Source organism: Micropterus dolomieu, linkage group LG16 (genome assembly GCF_021292245.1).
Source record: "Micropterus dolomieu isolate WLL.071019.BEF.003 ecotype Adirondacks linkage group LG16, ASM2129224v1, whole genome shotgun sequence".
In the NCBI taxonomy this organism is placed as follows: Eukaryota; Metazoa; Chordata; class Actinopteri; order Centrarchiformes; family Centrarchidae; genus Micropterus; species Micropterus dolomieu.
In genome coordinates this window covers 20,593,915-20,616,931 of record NC_060165.1, presented here as the reverse complement: position 1 = coordinate 20,616,931, position 23,017 = coordinate 20,593,915, and the positions used below count along the sequence as shown (strand labels likewise).

The following is a 23,017-nucleotide window of genomic DNA, read 5'->3' as shown; positions in this document are numbered from 1 at the left end:
CTACAGAATGATCAGTGCATTAAAAGATTTGTCATTTTTATAACTGGAACATGATGAAAATGACTGACATTAGCATATTAACACATTAACTGTATCTGATGGACCCGTCTTTTGTACTGTATAGTGACAAGTGTCTCCAAATAAATATTTTACCATATAAAACCGTCACCAGTTGTCCCAGCTACAGTATTCCCCACTGCATACCAAATGTGTTAAGTTAAATTAAATCAGAGTGTGTACCAGCTCTCCAAATGCCAGTCAGAGGCTAAAGTACTCATCTTATTTTATAACTGTTAAATAGAACAAATCTATCTGAACATTTTTATGATTTCAATGTAGAGTTACTCTACATTTAAAACTGTTTGCTCAGAACAGTGTTCAACACTGCAGCTATCTTTGCTCTTTTGAAAAAATGAATCATACGTGTATGCACCAGCATTTTGAGAGCATAGAACAACCCTGAGTTATTCTGAGAGTGTTTATAGCTACACAACCTGCAAAGGATTCAGTATTTTTGAGCCAGAAGTTCACTCATCCGATTTCCAATGTTTTTCCCCCCCAGTGGGTTTCTCTTCAGTGTATCAACAAACTAACAAAAATTTGTTTTTTTTCTGCCACATTCATGCCAGTAAAGCATACTGAATTAATTTGAATTGAAAATATACCTGTTTACAATCGCACATAAAATTATTTAACTGTACAATATTTGCTACGGACTAACTTGTGAAAATCTATTTTTTTGATTGCAAGAAAGTTTATTTTCTTACTTTATCATAAACACAATGAAAAACATCAATTGGAAATCTGCCTTGAGAATCCATGACAGACTTATGATTTGGTCTCCGAAAAGATTTCATGTACTCTACTATCCTCCTTAAAATCATTCAATTACTGTTATTTAATTGTGAATGAATCATTCAAGACCCTCAGATCAGCCCCAGAAAACCCAGTTTCAGATGACCCGTTGGGTCTGACACTAGTACCGTCAGTATGGTGGTCGATACTGTTGTTGTGTTTGTTGGACTGCTCCTGAGGAACTCCTGCACTTGTGGCCACTTCAGGTCCAGGTCCTGCGAGTCACACATCATTGTCAAACATCCAATTCTGCTGCGCGCATGCATTTCTGTCTTTTTACCCAGTTAGAACCTAATCAGTGTTTGTTTCGCAATGCCTTACCTGGCGCTTTTGTTTTAATAAAGACTTGGACATTAACTTCCCCTGTCTGCAAACAGCATGTTATTGTAAAAGCAAGTACTGAAGTTATTTCTATGGCCATGGCAGGGACGCTGGAAGTCAGTCACAGTTGGGGTGCTGAGGGGTCAATATATAATGACATGTATGTTTTTTATATTAATTTGAATGGCAATTTAACTCCCAAGGACGATTTCTCTATATAAAATTGAATATTTTTGTTCTAAAATAAGAACTTTGTATGTTTTTATGAACAATAAAATCACTGTACCTGTCACCTACAAGAAAGCTGAGTTACTACATCCTAAAGAAGTGGTTTCCAAGGGATTTTACCACATTATAGGAAATTCTTTCTCCTGGCACCCCCACTCCATTTTAATGCGTATTGCTTATTTATTGTGGTTAGGGCACATTGGGAACCAATGTCCTAAAGCACTAGACAGTTATCTAATTACATTAATGTTGAAAACAATGAACAGAATAAGCAGTTATAGGTTAATACTAAAAACAAAACAGTGGGAACTGACAGTGGCGGATGAAGTTATGATTATTACCCTTCCCCTCACCTGTGCGAATGTAGATTTGCATAGCCTGTTGCTGCTGCCGCCTTTTGATTCGTGTGTATTGCTTCTTCAGGGCGTAGATGTCGGTGCTCATTCTCTCCATCATCATGCTGTTGATTGCTGCTTGATGCTCTGCCTTGGCACCTCCTCCTCCTGCCCCCACAGCTCCCACCGCTCCTGGGCTCAGCTCTGCGATGTTTCCTTGCTCTGCTCGCTGGTCTGGAGGTGGAAACAAGAAGAAACACCGATCAGGTCTCATATAATGTTCTGCATCACTCTTCTTCTACTTTCATTATGTTTTTACCTTGACCTTATTTCTACTTGTTTTTTTCATGACTGTGATTTTGGCTTTCAGACACTAAGACTGACAGAAGAAATCAAGAGATTCAAAGATTAGAGTAAAGGGCTTTGGTTCAAAAATCAGAATGAAGCATTCCAGCAAAAAACACAAATCAGACAAAATCCAATGTGCCTTTTAAGCTTCTTTTCTTACTTATTTGTTCACCCAGTTCTGCTTTTATCCCCTTTAATCAAGAAAAGCTGACCACTCGAGACACAAAAACTAAGTGCCACATATAAAAGCCTCTTGATGCTATCAGGGGAATATGGCAACAGAATTCGGGGAGTCTATATTGTATTTATTTTATATTTAAAAGACCATGACTGCGACAGTGCATTCAGTCTGGAGTTAAATTTTTCAAAAGACTTTGGATCTGGATGAAAACAGACCAGCAAGCTGAGTCAGTCCAACCTGTTTTGTCTCCCGCTGATGGCATCATAAACAATATGCTTTTACACAAAAGCAGCCTTTGAAGACGAGGTAAAAGTGCATTTTGTTGAGACATGTTTGACATTTTCTTCACTGAATTAGTCCTTTTTCTCTTTAGCTTTACAGGAAAGGTCAGTGTGTTTTTTTTAATCACTCTCAGCAGCTCTTCCTCCTTTTGTGTTGCAAAGACCAAATCCAAGCCAGCAGCACAAAATGTAAATTGTACTGTAGAGGCCTGTAGCAGCTGGTTTAGTTTGTTTGCTGTAATTACACTGTTGTCTCAGAATGATTTATTGATGTTCATTTGCTCTCTTAAGAATGAGCCAATGTTTCCCTTTTGAACCAGGTCAAATCCATTTGTACTGAGATCTACTTAAGAGGTTAAAAGAAACACTAATTTTTATCTTAAGTCATTTTTAAATCTCTCTGGAGAGTGACGACTACTGCTTCAGATCTTAACCAGTGTTTTTAACTAAATCCCTCAGGCTGTTTGCCTATTTTTCCTCCATCTTTGGAAGAGCTGTTGTTGGAGGAGGACGTGGGAATGTGTCTGGAGGAAACAGATCAGAGAGAGTTTGTATTTTGAGTGAAATCGGGGGCAGAACATGAGGATTTGGGACCGTAGTTTGTCTTGAGCCACTTGGCTGCTTCTTCTGTACCGTCTCCACTGGCTGCCTTTGAAATCCTGTGTAGTAATCTATGGGGCTGCACTGACCTTTAAGATGTTTCTGGTATCTCTGCAGCTCGGGGGCCAGTAGGCCACCCAGGGGACCCAGGCAACCGAGTGCCGTCACCATAGAGTCTTCATCATCCATGTCGGCATCGTCATCGCTCTCCCAGCTTCCCAGACCACCACTAGCACAAGATAATAACCTCATCACCACTACTGCAACTACAACATGTTCTAATCACCACCGTTACACACCCACGTAAACTACTTTTTTATTCTTTCACTATAAAACAATTTGGGGACAGCTTTTGCTTCCTAGAAAATGTCGTAAAAGTCATGTTTTGCTTTGAATTTTCAGTTTACTTTAATATTTACATCCAGTGTTATTGAAAAAACCCACCATAACCTGTGGAGAGCTGGCTAAAGTTCAGGGCAGTATGTTAGTGAAACCAAATAAGTACCATGTGGAGTGTTTTACACAATGCTTTTAAAATATATCCTTTAGAACAAACCTTCCATTGGATTTGACTGAGGTAGGGAACGGAGTGATGTTGTAGGTGTATTTCTCTCTCAGTTCAGCCAGTTGAGGGAAAGGAAACACCGCTATGGAGTAAACCTCCTGGTAGACGGAGAGGAGGGAGGAGTAACAGCACACATATTCATTTAAAAACATCACTGAAGAGGTTAAAAAGGTGCGAGTGGTTTTTTTAATCCTGTACCTGCATGAGTTCGGTAGGATCAATGAGGTTGCGCTCCAGCATCTCCTGAGTGAGACACCCCATCGTGCTGTAAAACTCATCTGCTGTCTGACAGTATTCAATCCTCCTGGACAGAGACAAGAGTGAGGAAGACAAGCAGCGTTTATAAGGTGGTACAATGGAGACAGAAGGTGAGGACGAGACAATTAAAAATCAGGAAGCAAAAATCAAGACGGAAGAACACAGAGAGGAGGGAGGATGATGTACAGACATAAATATGCACATTGTAGATATTCATATTTAGTTTTCACATTAGGGTTACCCTGACATGTCATTGATTACAAATCTGTTCCATTCAATGTCATCCACATCTATGACATAATATAATACAAATCAGGGCTGAACGATTAATCTAATCGCAATCGCGATAAAGTTGTCATGTGCAATTATATAACTGCAAAAAATGTGCGATTTAATAAAACAGAAAAGGTGTGGGAGACACTCTCTTCTCTGTGTGCGCTGCAGTCTGCTCTTTATCTCCGCCCACACCGGGCTCTCGCCTGTGGCTCTAAACAAACATATGGGTCTATGTGCAATCAGAAAAATGATTCATGAGCAGCGTGCAAATCAAAAATCTTACACAAGTCAAATCCTTATTTCAGTAAGTAATGGTCCACTCACTCTCCCAGTCTCTCCCAGATGGCGAGGGCGACCCGAAACAACACCTCTGAACCCTCGAAGAAAACAGAGTCCCAGATCTTCAGCACGGTGGGCGCCGGCAGGCAGGTGGCGAACATAGTGAGGAACCACTGCATAGTGAACACGTTGGTCAGCGGAGGCTCGTAGCTGCCTGAGAGAAAACAGACTTGTTATTTGAGACGTCAGGTAAGTTATTCGTACAAACACACCTTGATATTATGGCACAGAGATATGGACACACAATATTAGAAAGTTCTTTTATCCTCTATGCAGAAAGGCAAAATAAGCAAATGACTTACAGACGATGCCATTTTCTTAAATTTATGCTCACATTAACACCAGCATAATTCAATAGTTAAAGCAGGGTCAGGTAACTTTGCATGCTGTTGGCACAGAATACTTATACCAGGTAGCATTTTTGTAAGCGTTGACACAAACACAGATTTATACCTCCAGCTTCTCGGTTGGCAACTTTCTGAAGGTGGTGGAGATGCTGAGACAGTCTCGGCAGCTTTAGACGCAGCAGGTCTCTGAACACCGCCATGTCCACTGACAGAAGGAGACATTAGACGTTAGAAAGCTGTGTTGGTGAAAGACTCAATATGACAAAAGTCAGATGGTATCAATCAAATCTGAAATTGAATGATACAGAAGTTTCATTGTCATTTTAATTGACGCTGTAAATGTTTAAATGTCTATTTTTTATCAAAATAAATTATCTTTTCCCCACAACTACCTCCTGAATCCCAAATTAAAACAATTATTTTATAAATTGATTGACTGCTAATTATTTATTTGATAATAATGTAATGTGAATAATATTTAGCACTACAAAATGTCAGAAAATAGTGAATAAGTCAAGCGTTGACACATCTGAATTGCTTGTTTTGCCCAATCAACTGTCCAAAACCCTAATTTATTAAATTTATTCAAAGAGAAGACTAAGAAAACCACTAAAAAAACAGTCACATCTGAGAAGCTGGAACAAGTGAACGTTTTGGCATTCTTGCTTAAATAATGTATGTTAAAATTATCAATTATCATAATTGTTCCACATTCATTTTCTGGCTAACCAACTAATGAGTGGAGTAATTTTTTATTTGTGCCCTCATCACTCAGTATCCTAACAAGAATGACCTGACTCTAATATATCCGCAGTGTAGAGACTACATATGTTACTGATAATGACTATAATAAATTCTGTACTTTTTTTGTACAATATTATGGAACTCTTGTAGTTTATTTATAAGCTGAAGGTATAACATTTTGTACCATCTTCATCGTCTTGAATCAGCCTGTATGTGTGACACAGTATTTACCTGACAATGCTCGCAGGTTGTTGGCAAAATAACTATCGGGCAGCACTTTGTCAATCAGATAGATCATCACCTGCATAAAGAAGAGCAGAAAATAACAGGTTCAGTAAAGTGATTAGTTATTATTTAAAGAGCATAAATCAACACTGAAAGTCACCGTTTCTTTTCACTGTTCATACAGCATAAATTAAATTTAAGCATGTGGCCTTATCTTACAAATCAGCATTCATTTTCTCTGTCTCAGCATCTTAATAAGATCAGTGTGTGTTTACCTTAAGTGCATCACTCTCATTGCCCTCTGTAACTTCCAGTATGAGTGCAGCCAGTACGTTGAATCCTTGGCAGTAACCCACAGTTTTATTCCAGCGGGCGTATGCGAGCAGCACCCTCTTCAGCACCACCCTGTCCTGCTCCCCCTCCTGGCCACAGTAAGAACTGCAACCGGTCCTATGTAGGTCCTGGACGTTAGAAGACATGTACAGTTTGGATTACTGTGTTATAGGTCAGTGCAGTAAGATAGAGGGGTCATGCATTTAAGACCGAGACAGTGACGTGAAGACAAACACAGATAAGTCAATAATCAGACTTTGCCCTGTTGATGGAAACAGCCGTTACTCTGAGTCACTGAGAAAGAGAAAAGAGCTGCAGTGTTTCCGTGATGTAGTAATCCCGTTCTCTGACGCACGACAATAAGTAAACATCCTCTACCAGAAACTGCTTTTCACAGTCACATCAACTTTCAAAACACATATTGTTTGTTAGAATATACTTACACTCAGTAGGATCAATGATTGCTATTGAATCTGAAAAGATATTTTTTGTGCCCATCTTTGATGCAAATTATCACTACTGTGCAGTTCTTGGAGGTCACTGTTCAATAAAATTGCTCAGCATAGTTCGTCAGGTTCAGACTGTTGTGTGAAATAGCTTGAGTCTTTAGTTGAAATGAAACCATCTTATTCTTGGACCTCACATAGTGGTTTGTGCCAGAACACTTAGACCAATATTCTAGGATCACATATGACTATTAAAATTGTCTGTGTCTGTCAAAATATTCTGCACTCAAGATCCATTTCAAGGCTTTTCTAGAGCTTTGTTCAGTCGTCATATTTTTCTGATGAAGACTCTGAGATATGGTTGAATTTCTTTCTTTCGTATAATTTCTTAATCATAAATCTACAGTTCAACAACCACATTTCTGACATTAAGTATACTGTTAATTATGTGTTACTTATATGTTAACATAAAAAAATTATACAAATCTGATAAAGCCTCTGCAGCTAGGAAAAAGTGAGTAACCTCTGGTGAAAATCCTACATAAGGAACTAACGAAACCATGGCATATTGATAATGCCTGTGAAAAAGGCAAACTGGTTCTAATACTAAACTTTGATCAGATTCAAGACCAGTGCGCATGAATGTTTGTCATTGAGTCGAGTTGCTAATTGTTTTTTCTTCGCTGACAAAACTACAATTCTGGATGAAGACATTGGATATTTTTTATGAATATAGTGGATTAAACTGCGAAGATATCAGCAGTTTATTTGCAAACCATGGGCAGCACATTTAAAAAGGACATCCTTATTCAAAGCTACGTACAATACATTACACTAATGATTGTAAAAATACTACTAATAATAATATAATAATAATGTGCTGCAGTACTATCACTTTACTAAAGTATTAACATGTTGGTGATCCTGAACAATATCTGCATCACACTTCAAAGGACATTTATGCTGTTTCTATCGCTGCTTATCTACCTCTGCATGCTACGGTCTTCACCACTGAGAAAACGAACTCAGGCAGCACACTTTAAAAGCACAAACCCTCTGCATACACACACTGTACACACATTGATCTCACCCCTACTCCCAGTAGAACAATACGATAGGACTACCTTGACAATTTGGATGCCGAGGGAGTCATCGTCTGGGTTGCTACGCTCGTTAAAGGCAAAACGAAGCGTCTTCTCCCAGTCAATAGAAATACTGTGGAGGTACTGGTCTGCTAGTGTCAGCCAAACCTACAGAGAGATAAAAGCAGCAGATACACAAGGAACCACATTAATTGTAAAATTATATAAACAGCTAAACTAAACTTAGAGAAGAAGAGAACGTTAAATATCAGGACAATTATTCATCTTGATTTACTGTCCCGACTGAGTCATAGGAACAAATATTTAAACTTTCCAGCATATTCTCAGGTTTCTTTTTCCTCGAGCACTTGTGAAAGAGGATCTTTGTTCATAGTGATTCATTTTGTTTTGTAAGATCGGGAAAGAGACAACATTTCATTGTTCTTGTCCTCTGACAAGAACAAAATAATCGCTTGCATTTCCCTGCTCTGTCTTCCCTAGAGACAAAGTTATGATGTGAAGTAAATGGAGCGCTGCAGACAAAGTGCCTCTGCATATTGTTCTTTCAGGCTACGCAGTCTCTCTCAAGACTGTGGAACTCTGCTTGCAGGTTGACAACAATAACAAAAACAGACTTTTCTTGTAATAGCACAACTCGGTCATCCCTTTATTTTACTAAATACCCTCTGGGTTCAAAACAGAGAAATGCATATGGTCTTATTTATAAAAATGTCTTTTTAAATGGAAGATATTTCTGTCTCAAACAGAATTTACACCCAACCGTTTACGCACACTAAACATGCAACAATTACGAGGCTGCAATGGGGCCACCTAATTTTCATTTCCATTATCTGCGTAGCTCAGTGAACACAGAAAATTACTACATTGCCACTATTGGGGGAAAATAGATAATGGTCCCAACAATGCCATCTGTTATACTTAGTTTAAGTTACATACCCTCTTCCTCCATTCCTTTGGAATCCCAGTAGGGAGCCTAGCCACTGCTTTAAGGGCATCGTACCACTGTGGGGAAGAAAACAGTGTAACGCAGTGGTACAATATTAATAAAAATAGTTCTCAGTATTTTCACAAACACATTTACACAGAACAACAAGAGTTAAAAGAAGCAGTAAAACAGTATTGGACATATTGGAGCTCACACTGAACCAGTGGGTAGGAGCATATTTTCAGAGTGCGTACCTGCTGGAATCCATTCTTTCCCAGTGATGGTTCAATGGTAAACTTCAGCCGTGTGTCAACTCCTACAGAGAGACAGAGACACCTGGTCAAACCAGATCTGGGTGACTAGCACTGTACTGGTCAACATCCCAAAGTTTACAAAATGACTGTAGAGAAGATGTCAGACTGAAATTTTGAAATATCTGTTTAAAATTAAACACAAACCAATTATTATATACTTATTATATTTTACTTTGTATATGTGGATAGTATACTGTGTATAGTGTTTACTGTGTATACTAGGAAACTAGTCCTTCAGGGTGAATCTTATCTAGAAAATAACACAACTCTGAAATAATCAAAACACGTTGAGAGTGAACACAATGTAAGTATCATATAGTCTGCGTCATTACAATCCTTCCAATGTTTCACTGATTTGACATATTGCTTCACTAATGCAGGATGTACTGTGATATTGTCACTCAATGAGGAATATTAAGGAAATAATCACATATCATAACACATCTACATGAAATGGCATAAATTAACTTCTAGCTGATCAGATATAATGAATGACCAAAGTTACAACCAGTGACGAGGCAGACAGACACAGAAGGAAATGTATGGCCCCTTAAGCTAATGATTAAATGACTAATATAAAAAAGCAGCATTAACCCCTTTTTATAAAACTTGAATCAAATTCCTCCTATAACTAATAATTCAACACTTTTCAAAATGATAAACACTCATTTTCCAAACCTAGCTAATGCTAATGTGATCTAATACTACAGCCTAAGCTCACTGCTATAAAGAGGGTGGACAAAATACACAACCCAATATAACTTTGTAAAATGTCACAGAACCACAAACTGCAGCCTTCAAAATATCAATTACGTTGATTTAAACTCCTCAACTTGTTATGACCCTGGGGTCACATCTGTCATTTGTTTTTGTCACACCCTGCCAGCTGTTCTCCTCGTGTGTGTGTGTGTGTGTGTGTGTGTGTGTGTGTGTGTGTGTGTGTGTGTGTGTGTGTGTGTGTGTGTGTGTGTGTGTGTGTGTGTGTGTGTACATATTGTCTGTACAACTAGCATTTTAAAGTAGGAGTGAGAAGCCCTTTTCTGTTTGAGTACCTTTTTCCTCCTGTTTTTTGTAATAGAAGCCTGGGTTAGAGCTTTATCTTTTCTTTTTGTTTTGGTTTTATTGTAGGCACTGCTCAATCTCTGAATAAATAAAAAAAAAAGTTGTAATTCCCTTTGTTCTCTGGCCTTGCTTGGGAGTGGGAGAAGTGGGGAGCCACACTTTATGTGGCGTCCACAAATCAGAATCAGAAGGAGCTTTATTGCCAAGTAGTCTTTTACACATACGAGGAATTTGCTTTGGTGATAAGGTGCTACATGTAGACAAACATACGGTTGACATAAATAAATCTAGAAATAAACTGAATGCAAGTCATATAAGAATAATAAAAGAATAGAGAAAAATAATACGACTATTGGCAGAGAAAGAACAACGTCGCAGATATTTACATGTAAATTATTCCGGGTTTGTGTTGTGCAGACGTATTGCAACGGAAGAGAATATTGTGTACATAAATATATACATTGACAATATAAAAATATAGAACAACAACGATTAACAATTAACAACAAATATGTGCAATGTTCCAGGTTTGTGCAGGATATGAAATAAAATAAAATTAAACATTCATATCTGTATTATTTGAAAACATGTATGAAGGTAGGATTATTGCAGAATGGTAATATTAGACTGTCTTAGCTACGTGAACCTAAAGTGTAAAGTGACTATCACAATGTGGATTTTCTTGTTTAATATTAAAGCTAGCTAAGGGGGAATTGATGTATATTCCAAACCAAAAGGTATAAAAAGCTGCTCCTCAGATGCACATGAAAATACAATACCATCTAAATTAAAACAATATACAATCAACATGCAGCCATTGGATTAATGTTTCAAAACTGCCAGTCTATACAGGAAAACCTTTTGACTATGTGGCACTGACTTTATACTGAGAGCGAGTTTGTTCCACATTGTTGGAAACAGTACAAGCATGACCCCCTTTGTCTTGTAAAGTGTTGCTGCAAAACCGTAGGGGTTTAAACCATAAGGGAGTCCAAGTGGCTTAGTTTCTACACAAGATGGCATCAAGCTGCTTTTTCTGACCCAATAGGCCTACTATAAATGCAATAATGATAATTTAATTTGAAAAAACCGACCACAGGAAGCTCTGTGACTGTTTGTGACCTGTACATTATGCCCCTATGTATATACTTGTATTTAACTTATATTTAACCATTTTAATTAGAAGAAAAAATAAAATATTTAAGGCTATAGTTCTCATCTGAAATCAGATTTCTGAACAGTTTGCAGCTCTGAGTCGCTGTCCTTTTCCGCGTGGTGCTGAATCCTCGTTTCAATTTCCGCTTCAGTGCAAATCGTGCAGAATCTCTTTGCGCGCATACACAAGCATCTTTAGGGAATATTTAACGACGTGGGATAAACCCCGGCGAGGACCAAACGGAAATGAAACTTTGATCTGAAGTTAAGAGGGAAGGTCCTGACATGTTTCGGCTCTGGGCCGACAGCTCCGGCTGCAGCCATTACTCTCCCTTCCGCTCTCCAACAGAGGAGGCTTTACTCGGTCATTTCACCGGCTGCCGATCGCACTTTAAGTACGAACAATGTTTCACTACAATAAAACACCTCTTATGAAAGATAAAATATGTTTAACCTGCATGCTCTGCCTCTGTGGTTTTGTCCTGCGCCATGCTGGAAGAACGCCGCTTTATTCTGCGGATTCCTCTCGGAGCTTTGGGAGAGGATTAACACGGAAAACCCTCCTACTTCCCTGTCACACATTAGACCAACATAACCGACGCACAATTTAACCATGGTTGGCAACATTTTTGTGGTCCAGAGGCCACACTCCATCTTAATAGGTGATATTTAATCTCTCAAGAGATGCAATTAATTGTAATGAATCCAGCTAATATAGAGGGTACTGGAGTAGTCTAAAGGAAGGACGGGGGGGGGGAGAAGGAACACAAAGGAATAGAGGGAGCAAAGTATTAAGGAATGAGAGAAAGGAAGGGGAGAAAGAAAGAAAGGGAAGAGAGGAAGGTAGAAAAGGAATGGAGGAGAGTGAAGGGAAAGGAGCAAGGGAGTAAAGGAGGATGGAACGAAGGAAGGACAGAAGCTAAGAAGATGGAGGGTGAACTGTGAACTCTAAATCATTCAAGATGTGCAGCCTTTGGAAGTATTTAAGTGTTGACATTTAGTTAGAGTACAAATAAATCAACATTAGCAGATAAATATCTGAGAAATGGATGGATAGGTTGTTATCAGTGTTTCAGCAGCTAAACCAGCACAATAATCTAAAATATCACAAAACATGCAATAGCCTATATATGCAACTTTCCTTCCATTCAGTGTTCTTGTCTTTATTTATTTATTTATTTATAACACTAGATGTATGGCTTTAGTTTTCATTAAGCGTTTGTATTTATTGCACTTTGCATCAGTTTGATCATTAAAAAAAAAGTGTATAATATTTCTTTCGTTAACTGCAGAGCAACCGAACATGAGACCAAAACAAGAAGAGGCCAGGAGCCCTGATCAAAACACAGCCCATCAACAGCTAACAAACAGCACTGGTTGGTGTGATGGGTCTCTAAAATCTATTTTTTAAATTACTTGTCAAAAATATACGCATGTCAGCAAAACGTCACGAGAAATCTGACTGTTTTTACTGGCTACATATCTACTGCATCAGGGGTGTCCATCCACAAATAAGAAGCGAAGTAAGGAGTGAGAACTGATATATATCTCTGTATGATACATTATTGGATGTATGAAGTCAAACCTGCAACTTATCACCCTGTATGCTCTCATGATTTGATTTTGAACTCTTTGGAGTCAGGTTTAATTCAACTTCTGTTGAAAACTGGTTCATTGACAACTTAACGGGGAAAAAATATTAGATCATTGCTTTGTAATACGCCTTACATTCATAAAATTTTTTGTATTGTAGCAAAAGAAAGGAATTTAGCAGCTGGTTCAACAGTCGGTTAAAACAAGTTATGCACTTTTTGGGGCCAGGCCATAATTACTTTAAAATGTTATTGGTGTTAAAGGCTGACATGAAAAGTAGGCCTGATACATGATGGTTTGATCCAATATAATATCAATCTAATGTGCTTAAACATATAAATTTCCTGCCACTTTTAGGTGCAGCACAAGATGAGACTGACTGTAAATCAGAGCAGGCCTGTTTAAGCAGTAAAAAGAAGAGGAAAATGAGATTATTTGAATGAGAACAGTAGGCTGCAGCCACAGGATGAGCAAAATGTGCCCCTATAAAACCATGGGCTTATATATAATTTACAATATTGACCAGAATAAGATCTTCCCATTCATCCCTGCAGGGTACCACTTCCTGATATTGCTTCAAACCAAATGATGAACAATGCCATGCAGCGCTTTTGCCCCATAGACCTATTAAAGAGTGTCTGATCCGGGTCACCTGGCTCTAAGGTGCAGAGCAGCCGGGGCGCACTCCTGGATATCCCGTTCCGTTTCTTCAGGACGTTGCTGATGATGTTACCGACCCCTCCCGATCCCTGCTGCCGCTGCTTCACGCTCGCCCTCGGCCTCCTGCCGGCGGCGGGGAGCCGCTCCTGTCTCATGGGGAATCAAACCGTTCGACCAGTTCAATCACCTCATTTTGTTTTTTGTTCCACTTCAATAATCCTTCCGTTGCCTTCCTCGTTGGTGGAGATGAGCCTGAGACGCAGCTGCTCCTCTAAACGCTCTCCTCCAAGACGTTTAAAATTAATCGATTAAACTGATTGCCGTGTGTCAGATCTCTTCCGGTGATCGCTTCTGTTTCCGACTTATAGGCTATGCCCGGAGAAACGACAGACCTTAACATTCATTATTCAGCGGTAAAGCAAAGGCTCGTTCAAGCGGCTCAAACATCTACATAAAATATGATTTAGAAAATGCCAAAAATAGCGGCTCGGTTCAGGAGGAAGGAACCGTTTCTGCTGCTTGTGGTCGGGAGTGCTGCTGATGCTGCACACCTCCTCATCCTCCTCCGGTTTGGCGTCACCAGGAGGAGGCGCGAGGTTGGAGGGATGCGGTAGGATACACGCGGGGAGGAGATAGAGGAGGATGAGGTAATGGTGGAAGAGAGAACAGGAAACGAGAAAGAGAGAACAGCAGTGGGGGTTTTTTTTTTTTGTTTCCTTCTCTCACTCAATAAATAATCACAACCTGTAAGTAAATATATGCTGAGTGGAAAATCAGACTTAATGGGCTTAGACAGGATCATTATCCAACAAGCTACTGAATATAAATCAAATTAAAGCTCTACATAAGTCTGTTCAGAGGTGAACACAGTAGAGAGGAGATATAAGATGCAGGGACATTTTTATTTCCTCATCAGAAACTATACATTAAAAAAAATATATGTGACATGAAAAAGGATCCTACTGCAAAATGAGGTGAGAAAGAATGCATTTATTGTTTTCTTAATAAAATTATAGATTCACAGCTAAATGACTGACTGAGATTTATATAAATTGTTGGGGACACCTCTGTGGTCAGGTCCTGCAGGCAAAATGATTGCCCTGACTAAATCTGCACCAATCAGAGGAGCAGACATATAAAAGGATTTAAGGATTAATCAGTTAGATTACTATATAAAAGGGAAAAAGCCCCCAAAATCCCTGGTTGTAGCTTCTCAAAAGTGATTTTTTTTAGATGCCTGTGATAGTTGAATACTGAATTTCTGCGCTTGTTCTATCCAATCCACAGCCCAAAACTCTTCTGCTCAAAATGGACTCTGGGAACCTTTAAATCATTTTATAAAACAAACAATTCAAGCAAACAATCAGCAGATTAATCGATAACTATAATAATAGTCAGCTGCTGTTTATTAAAACTGTGTATACTATATGGAAGAGGAGCGCAGCCTTGATTGCTGATAACTTTGTTGTGTCAAGATACCAAATCCCATGCAAAAGATTTTTTGTAAAATTTGGCTAAAATCAGATTCATAAAATAAGTGTCTTGCCAATTCTGATGTTAAAAATTGAATAACTGAGATTTTAAAAAGAGTCACAGCCAAACTCACACTTCTAAAATGGACGAAAATGTTTGACAAGAGAAGATGATTCACCAAAGTGGGGTTAAATATCCTCAGCTCGGGATTCAAATAAGAAATGTTGCCTCAAAAAGATAAAATAAAACATAACTATACTAACCCTGAAATGTAAGACTGCAGTTGGTGATCACACAGCATCAAACACCTTGCTTGAAAAAATGGAGAGCAATTAAAGAAATGACGTTTGCAATCCAAATCGATGATGCACAACATTATGATTCAGTCTTACAGGTGCAGTAAGTGCTTCCTGAACAGAACACACAACCAGTCTTTATGACAGTCTAAATCAATATCTGCTAATAACATAAAATAAGCCCTTGATATTAATGGCCCATAACAAGTAATGCATCATTATAATTTATCTTTTCACCATAGATGTTTCAATTGGATGCTCTAAAAGCTCTAATTCGTTTTCCATCATGAAAATTTAGGCTAACTTACTCGATCTTTACTGTCAAACACAGACACCAAAAATTACACCCGAACATTTTGCTAGGAGAGCTAACATAGCATTTGGTTTTCCAAAGTTAGGAAGCAATGTTTAAATCAAGCCTGATGTTGCCTTACACACCATAATCAACTGAAGTTGGTTGTTTAGCGCTTTGTGTGTCACTTGCGAGGTGGAGACTGTTCTAACATGGGAACAAAATCCCAGAGACAGGCAGTCTTTGTAGTTTCAACAGCGGCGATGTTGCCTCGACAGTATGTTCCCTCCTGAGCAACTGACTCTATGATGCCAGCAGCTGTGTGAAATACTGGCTTTACTAGAACTATTGGCACAATCTGGCCATAAACCTGTGTGTAAATGCCTCCAGCGCTGAAAAACACATGCATTTTATTTGTATACTCTACCTCCTTGTGAGCCATCATGCTGCATGTTGACAGAACAGAACAGTGAACCATCAAAGCAAAATAACCACACAGATGTAGACACACAAATCCCTTCAATTATATTAAAACTTTCTTCATATCTGGAAAGAGTTCAAGAACAATCAACCACAAAAACTGAACCACTCGAAGCACCTGTGGAGAGAATCCTTTCTGTTCATTATGGGAATAAAAGGCTGATTATAAGGCTATTTGTGTGACAGGGCTCATTGTCAAGACATGTCAGCTGGTAATTTCCAAAAAAAATAAAAAATAAAAGTAAAATAATTCCCAAATATGTTGACTGAGAATGAGGCTTAATCCAAAATCTCTTCCCTGGAAAAATTCTCTTTATAAACTACTTCCAAACGTCTCTTACATAACAGAACAGTCTGTTGAATTTAAATTATTTTACATGGTGTTTGGTGTAGAAGGGAACAGAGACTGGGATATGGAAATGAACATACAGAATTCGCCCATACTCATGCAATTTGAGCTATGTCATAGTCCATTATGCAAATTTGAGAGCTATTTTCATACTACATGTGATATGACAACTAGGACATGGGTCATAGTGTACAAACCTATATATCTACAGTGCCTTGCAAATGCATTCGCGCTTCATGAAATGTTGTACTTTTTATTGTGCCTCGAAGCTATTTCCACGTGTTTACGCTAGATCTTTAGCCTGTGATGGTTTGTAAAGCACCTGAAGGTTATCAAAGATATGTCAGATACATAAAACTAAAATAAGGAAGGAATCCATTTAGCTGTGGGCTAAACGGCTCCTTTGAAAATCACGTAACGGTATTATGCCGTTTTTTTATTACCAGTACCAGCTCTACTCGCCTTGACTCGACTCGACTCTATTTGACTCGTCCTCTGTTTTGCAGATAGTACCCTAAGATAGTACCCCTACACATAGACAGTATATAAAGATGGATGACATGACAGCCAAAACATATTGATCGCCCCCCGGTGCCTGGCTGCAGTATAGGTCATAAACCCCCTGTCATGTTAGAGGAGGGGACATGGGCCAAACAAAAGAAATCTAAATCACACATCAAAAACATTTGTCCCAGATATGGTTTAGGTAAGTTAAGTTGTTCTTATCACGCTGATGTATGTTCAAGTGTTTTCTGATAAGTTTAGTTTTAATAAGTTATTTGACGCTATAAAAAGTGAGTTTCATGTAATGCTGAGCAATAAAATAATGATAATTTCTCTATTAAGATATATTTTTGTTGAGGAAAAGGGACTAAAAAAAGATTCTACTTGATTTTACTCATGCATATTTGTTGAAAAAGATTATATTATTATTGTTTTGAATGTCCTACCTAAGATTAGTGAAGTGATCCACTGTTTGGCATCAAGTGTTTGTTCTGACCGTAAAGAAAAGTTTAAAACCACAATTAACCATCTGGTTTCTTCAACTTTCACTCAGGAGAAGAAAATTTTAAATTTATCTATATCGAATGATGGGGGGTTTTTTTTAGTGAAAACATTTTTCACCATATCGCCCATCCCTAGTTTCACGTCCCGCTTCACGTTGTGTCAACCGGGTTTATGGGCAGGCCCTCAACCCTGATCACTACTGCACAGACTCCACCACCCAGACGTCACCAGCGCAATATGGCAGCGCCCATTTTTATATACAGTCTGATTCCAAAATTGGATTTCAGGAGGAACAAAATTTAATCAGACCAAACAAACTAATTTGCTTCTACAATAAAAGTAGTAGTTGAAGTTGTGTCATGCTATTTCTTCCTGAGACAATGAAAACTAAGTATAGAAAAGAGGGGGAAAACTAGTGACTCATAAAATGTGTGAATTCAGGCACTCATATGTTTGTGAACTTACCTGATGAAGGTATAGGCTGATAGGAAAGTACAGGCTCCGCAGTTAAAGCTTTTTAGATGTTCATAAATCATTTAAATCATGAGAACACAGTATTATTATTATTATAGTAATTTCACTACAATTCCAGGCCTCCAAAAGCACCAGTAAATGTCTAGGAATACTAGGTCTGAACAAATAAACAAAATGTTCTGAAAATCACAATATGGCCTACTGCAATTTTCAAATCGCAAGAGGTGGAATATAATAAAATACCATTTTAAATTAAAATTGTCATACTGCAGACATGTCATAGCCTACACATCATATTCTAATGACTTAGGAAAACATCTTTGTTTGGTACAGATCCTTGCAAAATCACACCATAATGATTTAAATATGTTTTTCAGTGAAAATGAGAATAATTATATAAAAATGATCATTCCCTTCAATATCACAAATCATATCGAAATTGCATTATCATTCAAAATAATGAAAGTTAGATATTTTTCTAAATCGTTCAGCCCAAAGGAAAACCTACTGACAAGACCTTCTTCTTCTTTATTATTAAAAGCACAGAAAGAACCGTGTATTCTTACGTCGTTTTTGTGAGACAGCCTGAAGGCAAGCTGTGATGATGTCGTAGTTCTTCTGCAGTTTGTGGCAAAGTCGGTCCCGTCTCCTCAGCTGGCGAATCAGCTTGGCCGACTGCAGGCCTGAACGATATTTGACCTCCTGGATGATTGAACGCAACTCCTCCGGGGCTGAAAAGGCAAAAAGAAAGATACAAAGAAACAACATGTTTAATCAGAGTTGCCATAGCACTGATGTAATGTTTTTTCTACGGTTTTTCTGTTGTTTTTCCAAAGGAGCCAAACGGTCAAAAAAAAACTCAAATGAAACTCAAAATCTAGTAAAAAAGTTGAAAAACCTAAATCTAAAATAGAAGCTCTTTTCCCACTCAGATCCACATGCACAAGCTAAAAGGTTCAGGTAAGGTAAGGCTCAAAGTTTCTATGAAGTGCAAATAGCCCTGTACTTGTATGATAGATAACCTGTTTCAGATCATCATTCAGGTCTAAACCATGATGTTTTCTAAATAAAGCTTCTTGATATAGTTCAAAAGAACACGTGATGTTTGCACTTGACTGTCAGATCAGAATATCACAGTCAATTTGTCTGTTTTCCAAGCTGCAGGCAAAATGAAAACCAGAATAAACACACACACTCCCCTCCCACTTATAGAGACAAAACATTTTAGGTTGAAGAAAAAGATTTTCATCTGAAGGTGACACAGATCAGAGGCATAAACAGACCTGTGGGACAGAGTTCACCACTGTGTTTGTTATTTTATTTTGCATGTGTGTAAAATAAAAAAGGCTCAGTGTTCAAATTATGGTGAAATTTTAAGCTGTTTAAATTTTCTTCTGGGACAACTTAACTCAAACCAGTAATAACAATAACAAAAAAAACAACTTCTGCTACAAATGAGGCAGTCTGGCATGATGAAAACAAATATTATCTCTCTGTATTTTAAGTTAAAATGACAATGTCGGCACCTATTTTCACATAGTTTGGGGTCAAAAAGACTAGTAAGTACAAATGGTTTTGGAATATGTGCAGTAGCTGGCTGCAGCCGGTAGCTACGCCCCAGCTGCAGTGGCTGCAACGTATTCTTTCGAGGGAAATTGCGCCCATCAAAATTACATCCACAAGAAGTGCTTCTTTTTGCCACCGACATGCTCAGACTGTTATACCAGGTTCCTGACAACATCTTGGAAAGGATCCCTCCCTACAAGTGACTCCTGGTAACACCCCATAAATTAACAAGAAACAAAAGTCTCGCTATGAAAGTTAAAGCTATGAAATATCGTGAGAGTTATTGTAGGAAATGCCGGTGGGAACATGAGTCAGAGCGGAAGAAAGGAGTTTGTTGTGTACTTAGAAGACCTGCTTATTTGTGAACAACAAACTCCTCTCTCCCACTCTGACTCATGTTTCCACTGTTCCACTGTCTTCCTGCAACAACTCGTCCTTGATACGTGGCAATGGCACAATGGATAACACTATGCCTTTGGTGTGAGAGACCCGGGTTCAATCCCCCACTGTGAGCCATCCACCACCGTGTCCCTGAGCAAGACACTTAATTCCGTAGTTGCTCCAGAGGCGTCCGACCTTTGACATGTATAGCAATTGTAAGTCGCTTTGGATAAAAGCGTCAGCTAAATGAGTAAATGATACGTGGTAAGGGAGTTAAATATACAAAAATAAACAATCTGCCCAAGCATTCACTTTGCATGGGCATTTCTCATAATCTTAAAGATTAAACAAAGAACCAACTATTTCAAACAAATGACAGATTATTCAATAATAAAAATAGTCACTGTTGCATTTCAATATTATCATCTTCCTTAGAAGTTTTCATATTACAGCTCTTCCATCCAGAGGTCAAAGGTCATGGTCAACTACAGACAGGGCCCATTAGGTGGCAGGATCTCCCTCAGGGACACTTCAGCAACGTAAGAAGCTTCCTTGTTTATTATATCACACTGCTGAACCAGTCACATACCAAAGGAGACCTAAAAGTCATCGAATTGGTCATTAATCCCTGACTAAACACATTAGAAGTATTCACATGTTTAAGCTTTGAGGTATTATCGTTATCGTTTCCTCTCCCTGAGTGGCAGCCCTCTGCACTGTTTAACTTGACCGAGCCTCACATGTGTAGAAAGCAAACACTGAACTCACGGGCCCGGCTGTGTTTACTGTAGGACTCCCCCCTGACAGAGGAAACAATGATGGCGTGGCACTCACAGTAACATGCCTGGCAAGACTCCGAGGCGACGCCGTAGCACACAGTGAGGAGCAGTGAATGAGCTGTCAGCACACTGAGTGTGTTTGCGCACGTGAGGGTCGTCTCTAGCAGTGAAACTAATCAGTGTGTCTGTTTGTCAGCTTCTCCTGATATCTGATTACAGTGAACCCTTGCAGACACGCCAGCTACATATTTTTTTATAAACAAATTACCTAAAAAAAAAGGCACACACCATTCATGTCAGACTACTCTCATTGAATGAATCAAATGAATTATGGGGCATCAGAGTCTCATGTTTCATTCCTACTTTTTGCTGTCTGTCTCCAAGAAAAAAAAACAGTACTGTAACTGTGCATATACATACAGTTTATTAAATTGATTTATGATTTATTACCTCTAGTCATTTCCAACACAAAGTTATTCACAATTAATTAATTATATTTTTTTAAGGGATGCAATAGCCCAGGTATCAGCGGATGTCACAAGTGCATAATATTAAAAGTTTCTTTCTCAATATCATAATAAAACTCAGTCACAAATTTTTCAACATCACAGCAATTCCTGGTGCAGAATACTGTCCAATTTATCTCAGTGAGATCCACTCAGAGAGGCAGCTGACTTTAAAAACTCAAGAGATGAGTAGCATTCAGTATCAGCAAATATCCTGAGTCTGTATTGGAAGAGAAAATGTTGGATTGTTTCATCATCAATTTTACATCTTTATGATGAACATTTGTATCTGATAATCAACTTTCTTCAGTTCAGCTGCTACCATAAATGGTTATTTATTTATTTATTTTTTATTCCTGTAGTCACAGCTTTGTTAGTGCATACAACTCCTCTGGCCACAGGAGAGTAAACAAAACCCTCTGTGGTAAATGTGTTGAGGTATTTGAACATCTATGCTGCCTGAACATACAGTATTTATTTGGGTGATGACAGTGTGTCAGCCATGCAGCGGAGGTGCCACCTTTGGTAAATCTGCAACATGCTGTTTGTAAGCGGCATATTGTTTGCCAATAGTAAAAAGTGGCAGCCAGTTTCTAATCTCAGCACTACTGCAATCACTGAACTAAATTAACACAAATTACTTCATTTTAAATTAAAAAAATTGTTTAATTAGTTTCTACAACAGCTGGATTTGTGAAAGCCAAGATGTGGACAACCTTCACTATAATGGATGCCACAGAGCACAGAAACAAAGAGGATCATTTGAATCAAGGGCAATTAATATAATGAACTAACAGCACAAAAGTATATCACTTTGCACTTGTATCAGTGTTTGCATAATATATTAATTTAAACTACAATTTTTAAATTATGCCTCACCCATTAGACCAATTTAAAGCTCTGCACTGGGTATTGCTGGTGCAACAGGCTGCTGGTGCACAGTGTAGATGAGTTATAATGCCATAAACCTTTAAGCTGACATGTTTTAATCACCAATATCATATCCAAATACCAGCCCTAAAATCGATTAGTGAAAATCAGCTTAATTTATTTGTTTAATTATAACAGCCAGGCCTTTACAAATAATCAACGCCCCTGAACACAAACACTCCTCACCTTTCTGGGCCAGGTAGTTCATCTGATGCCTCCTTGTGTGCTTCTCCTGGAGCTCCTGGAGGAAGCTGGACCCGGAGTAACTGCGCCCCAGAAAAGCATCAGATCCGGACGCCTCGGTGGAGCTGTCCCAGCTGTCCATATTCCTCGCGCTGCCTCCACTGTACGTCTCATAAAGCTCCACCAACAGACAGTCCACTATGGAAGTCCTCGCAGCTTTAAATCCGTCTCCCTGCGGGTGAGAGTCACTCTCTCCGGCGGCAGGCGGAGCTCCGTGCTCGCTGAGGACCTGCTTTCCCGGAGGTGATGATGTGTCATTAGGTGACTCAGCGGCGGGGATCCTCCACTGCTGGAAGCCGGAGAAATCATCCTGGAAGGAGGCGACAGTGTTGACAAAAACGCCGCTCTCGTCCTCGGAGCACATGCCGCCGTCGCATATGTCAACTTCCAAAAGTTCATTCCCGTTTAATTTCACCTCCGTCGCCATTTTATTTTCCATTAGTAGCCAACTAGCCCAAATTATCTCCCTGTAGCTGTAATCAGCTGTGAGTTGTCGGTTGCCACTTTTCCGGGCAACATCGGTGAAAAGTTGTAAAGTTTTCTTTGAGCGTCTCGAGGAGGATAGAGTTCCTGGAGCAGTCCATTCCTCTCCTCAGGAAGGTGGAGACCCGTCTGACAGCTTGCGCTTTCCTTCCTGAATGTTCCACATTCGCGTTCCCTGCCTCCCCCTCCGGGACGGAACAATGGATCAGTCCACCGTGCTGAACTTCTCAACGGCTGCTAAACTTTCTTCAGGTCGCGCGACA

The 23,017-nt window shown here is 39.0% G+C and overlaps 1 protein-coding gene across 1 annotated transcript in view; it reads right to left on the bottom strand.

Annotated features, from left to right (window-relative positions):
• The window catches only part of tbc1d30 (TBC1 domain family, member 30), a 27,821-nt gene extending 4,881 nt beyond the window's left edge, over window positions 1-22,940 (bottom strand). Inside the window, exons 1-13 of the mRNA XM_046071931.1 lie at window positions 22,215-22,940; window positions 18,433-18,597; window positions 8,965-9,026; window positions 8,722-8,787; window positions 7,807-7,932; window positions 6,179-6,364; window positions 5,910-5,979; window positions 5,041-5,139; window positions 4,573-4,741; window positions 3,913-4,018; window positions 3,706-3,812; window positions 3,239-3,378; window positions 1,758-1,973 (exon numbers count right to left, since the gene is read on the bottom strand). Of these exons, the coding sequence (XP_045927887.1) occupies window positions 1,758-1,973; window positions 3,239-3,378; window positions 3,706-3,812; window positions 3,913-4,018; window positions 4,573-4,741; window positions 5,041-5,139; window positions 5,910-5,979; window positions 6,179-6,364; window positions 7,807-7,932; window positions 8,722-8,787; window positions 8,965-9,026; window positions 18,433-18,597; window positions 22,215-22,710 (2,008 nt within the window). The 5' untranslated portion in view covers window positions 22,711-22,940. The remainder of the gene's footprint in view (window positions 1-1,757; window positions 1,974-3,238; window positions 3,379-3,705; window positions 3,813-3,912; window positions 4,019-4,572; window positions 4,742-5,040; window positions 5,140-5,909; window positions 5,980-6,178; window positions 6,365-7,806; window positions 7,933-8,721; window positions 8,788-8,964; window positions 9,027-18,432; window positions 18,598-22,214) is intronic.
• Window positions 22,941-23,017: the final 77 nt, after the last annotated feature.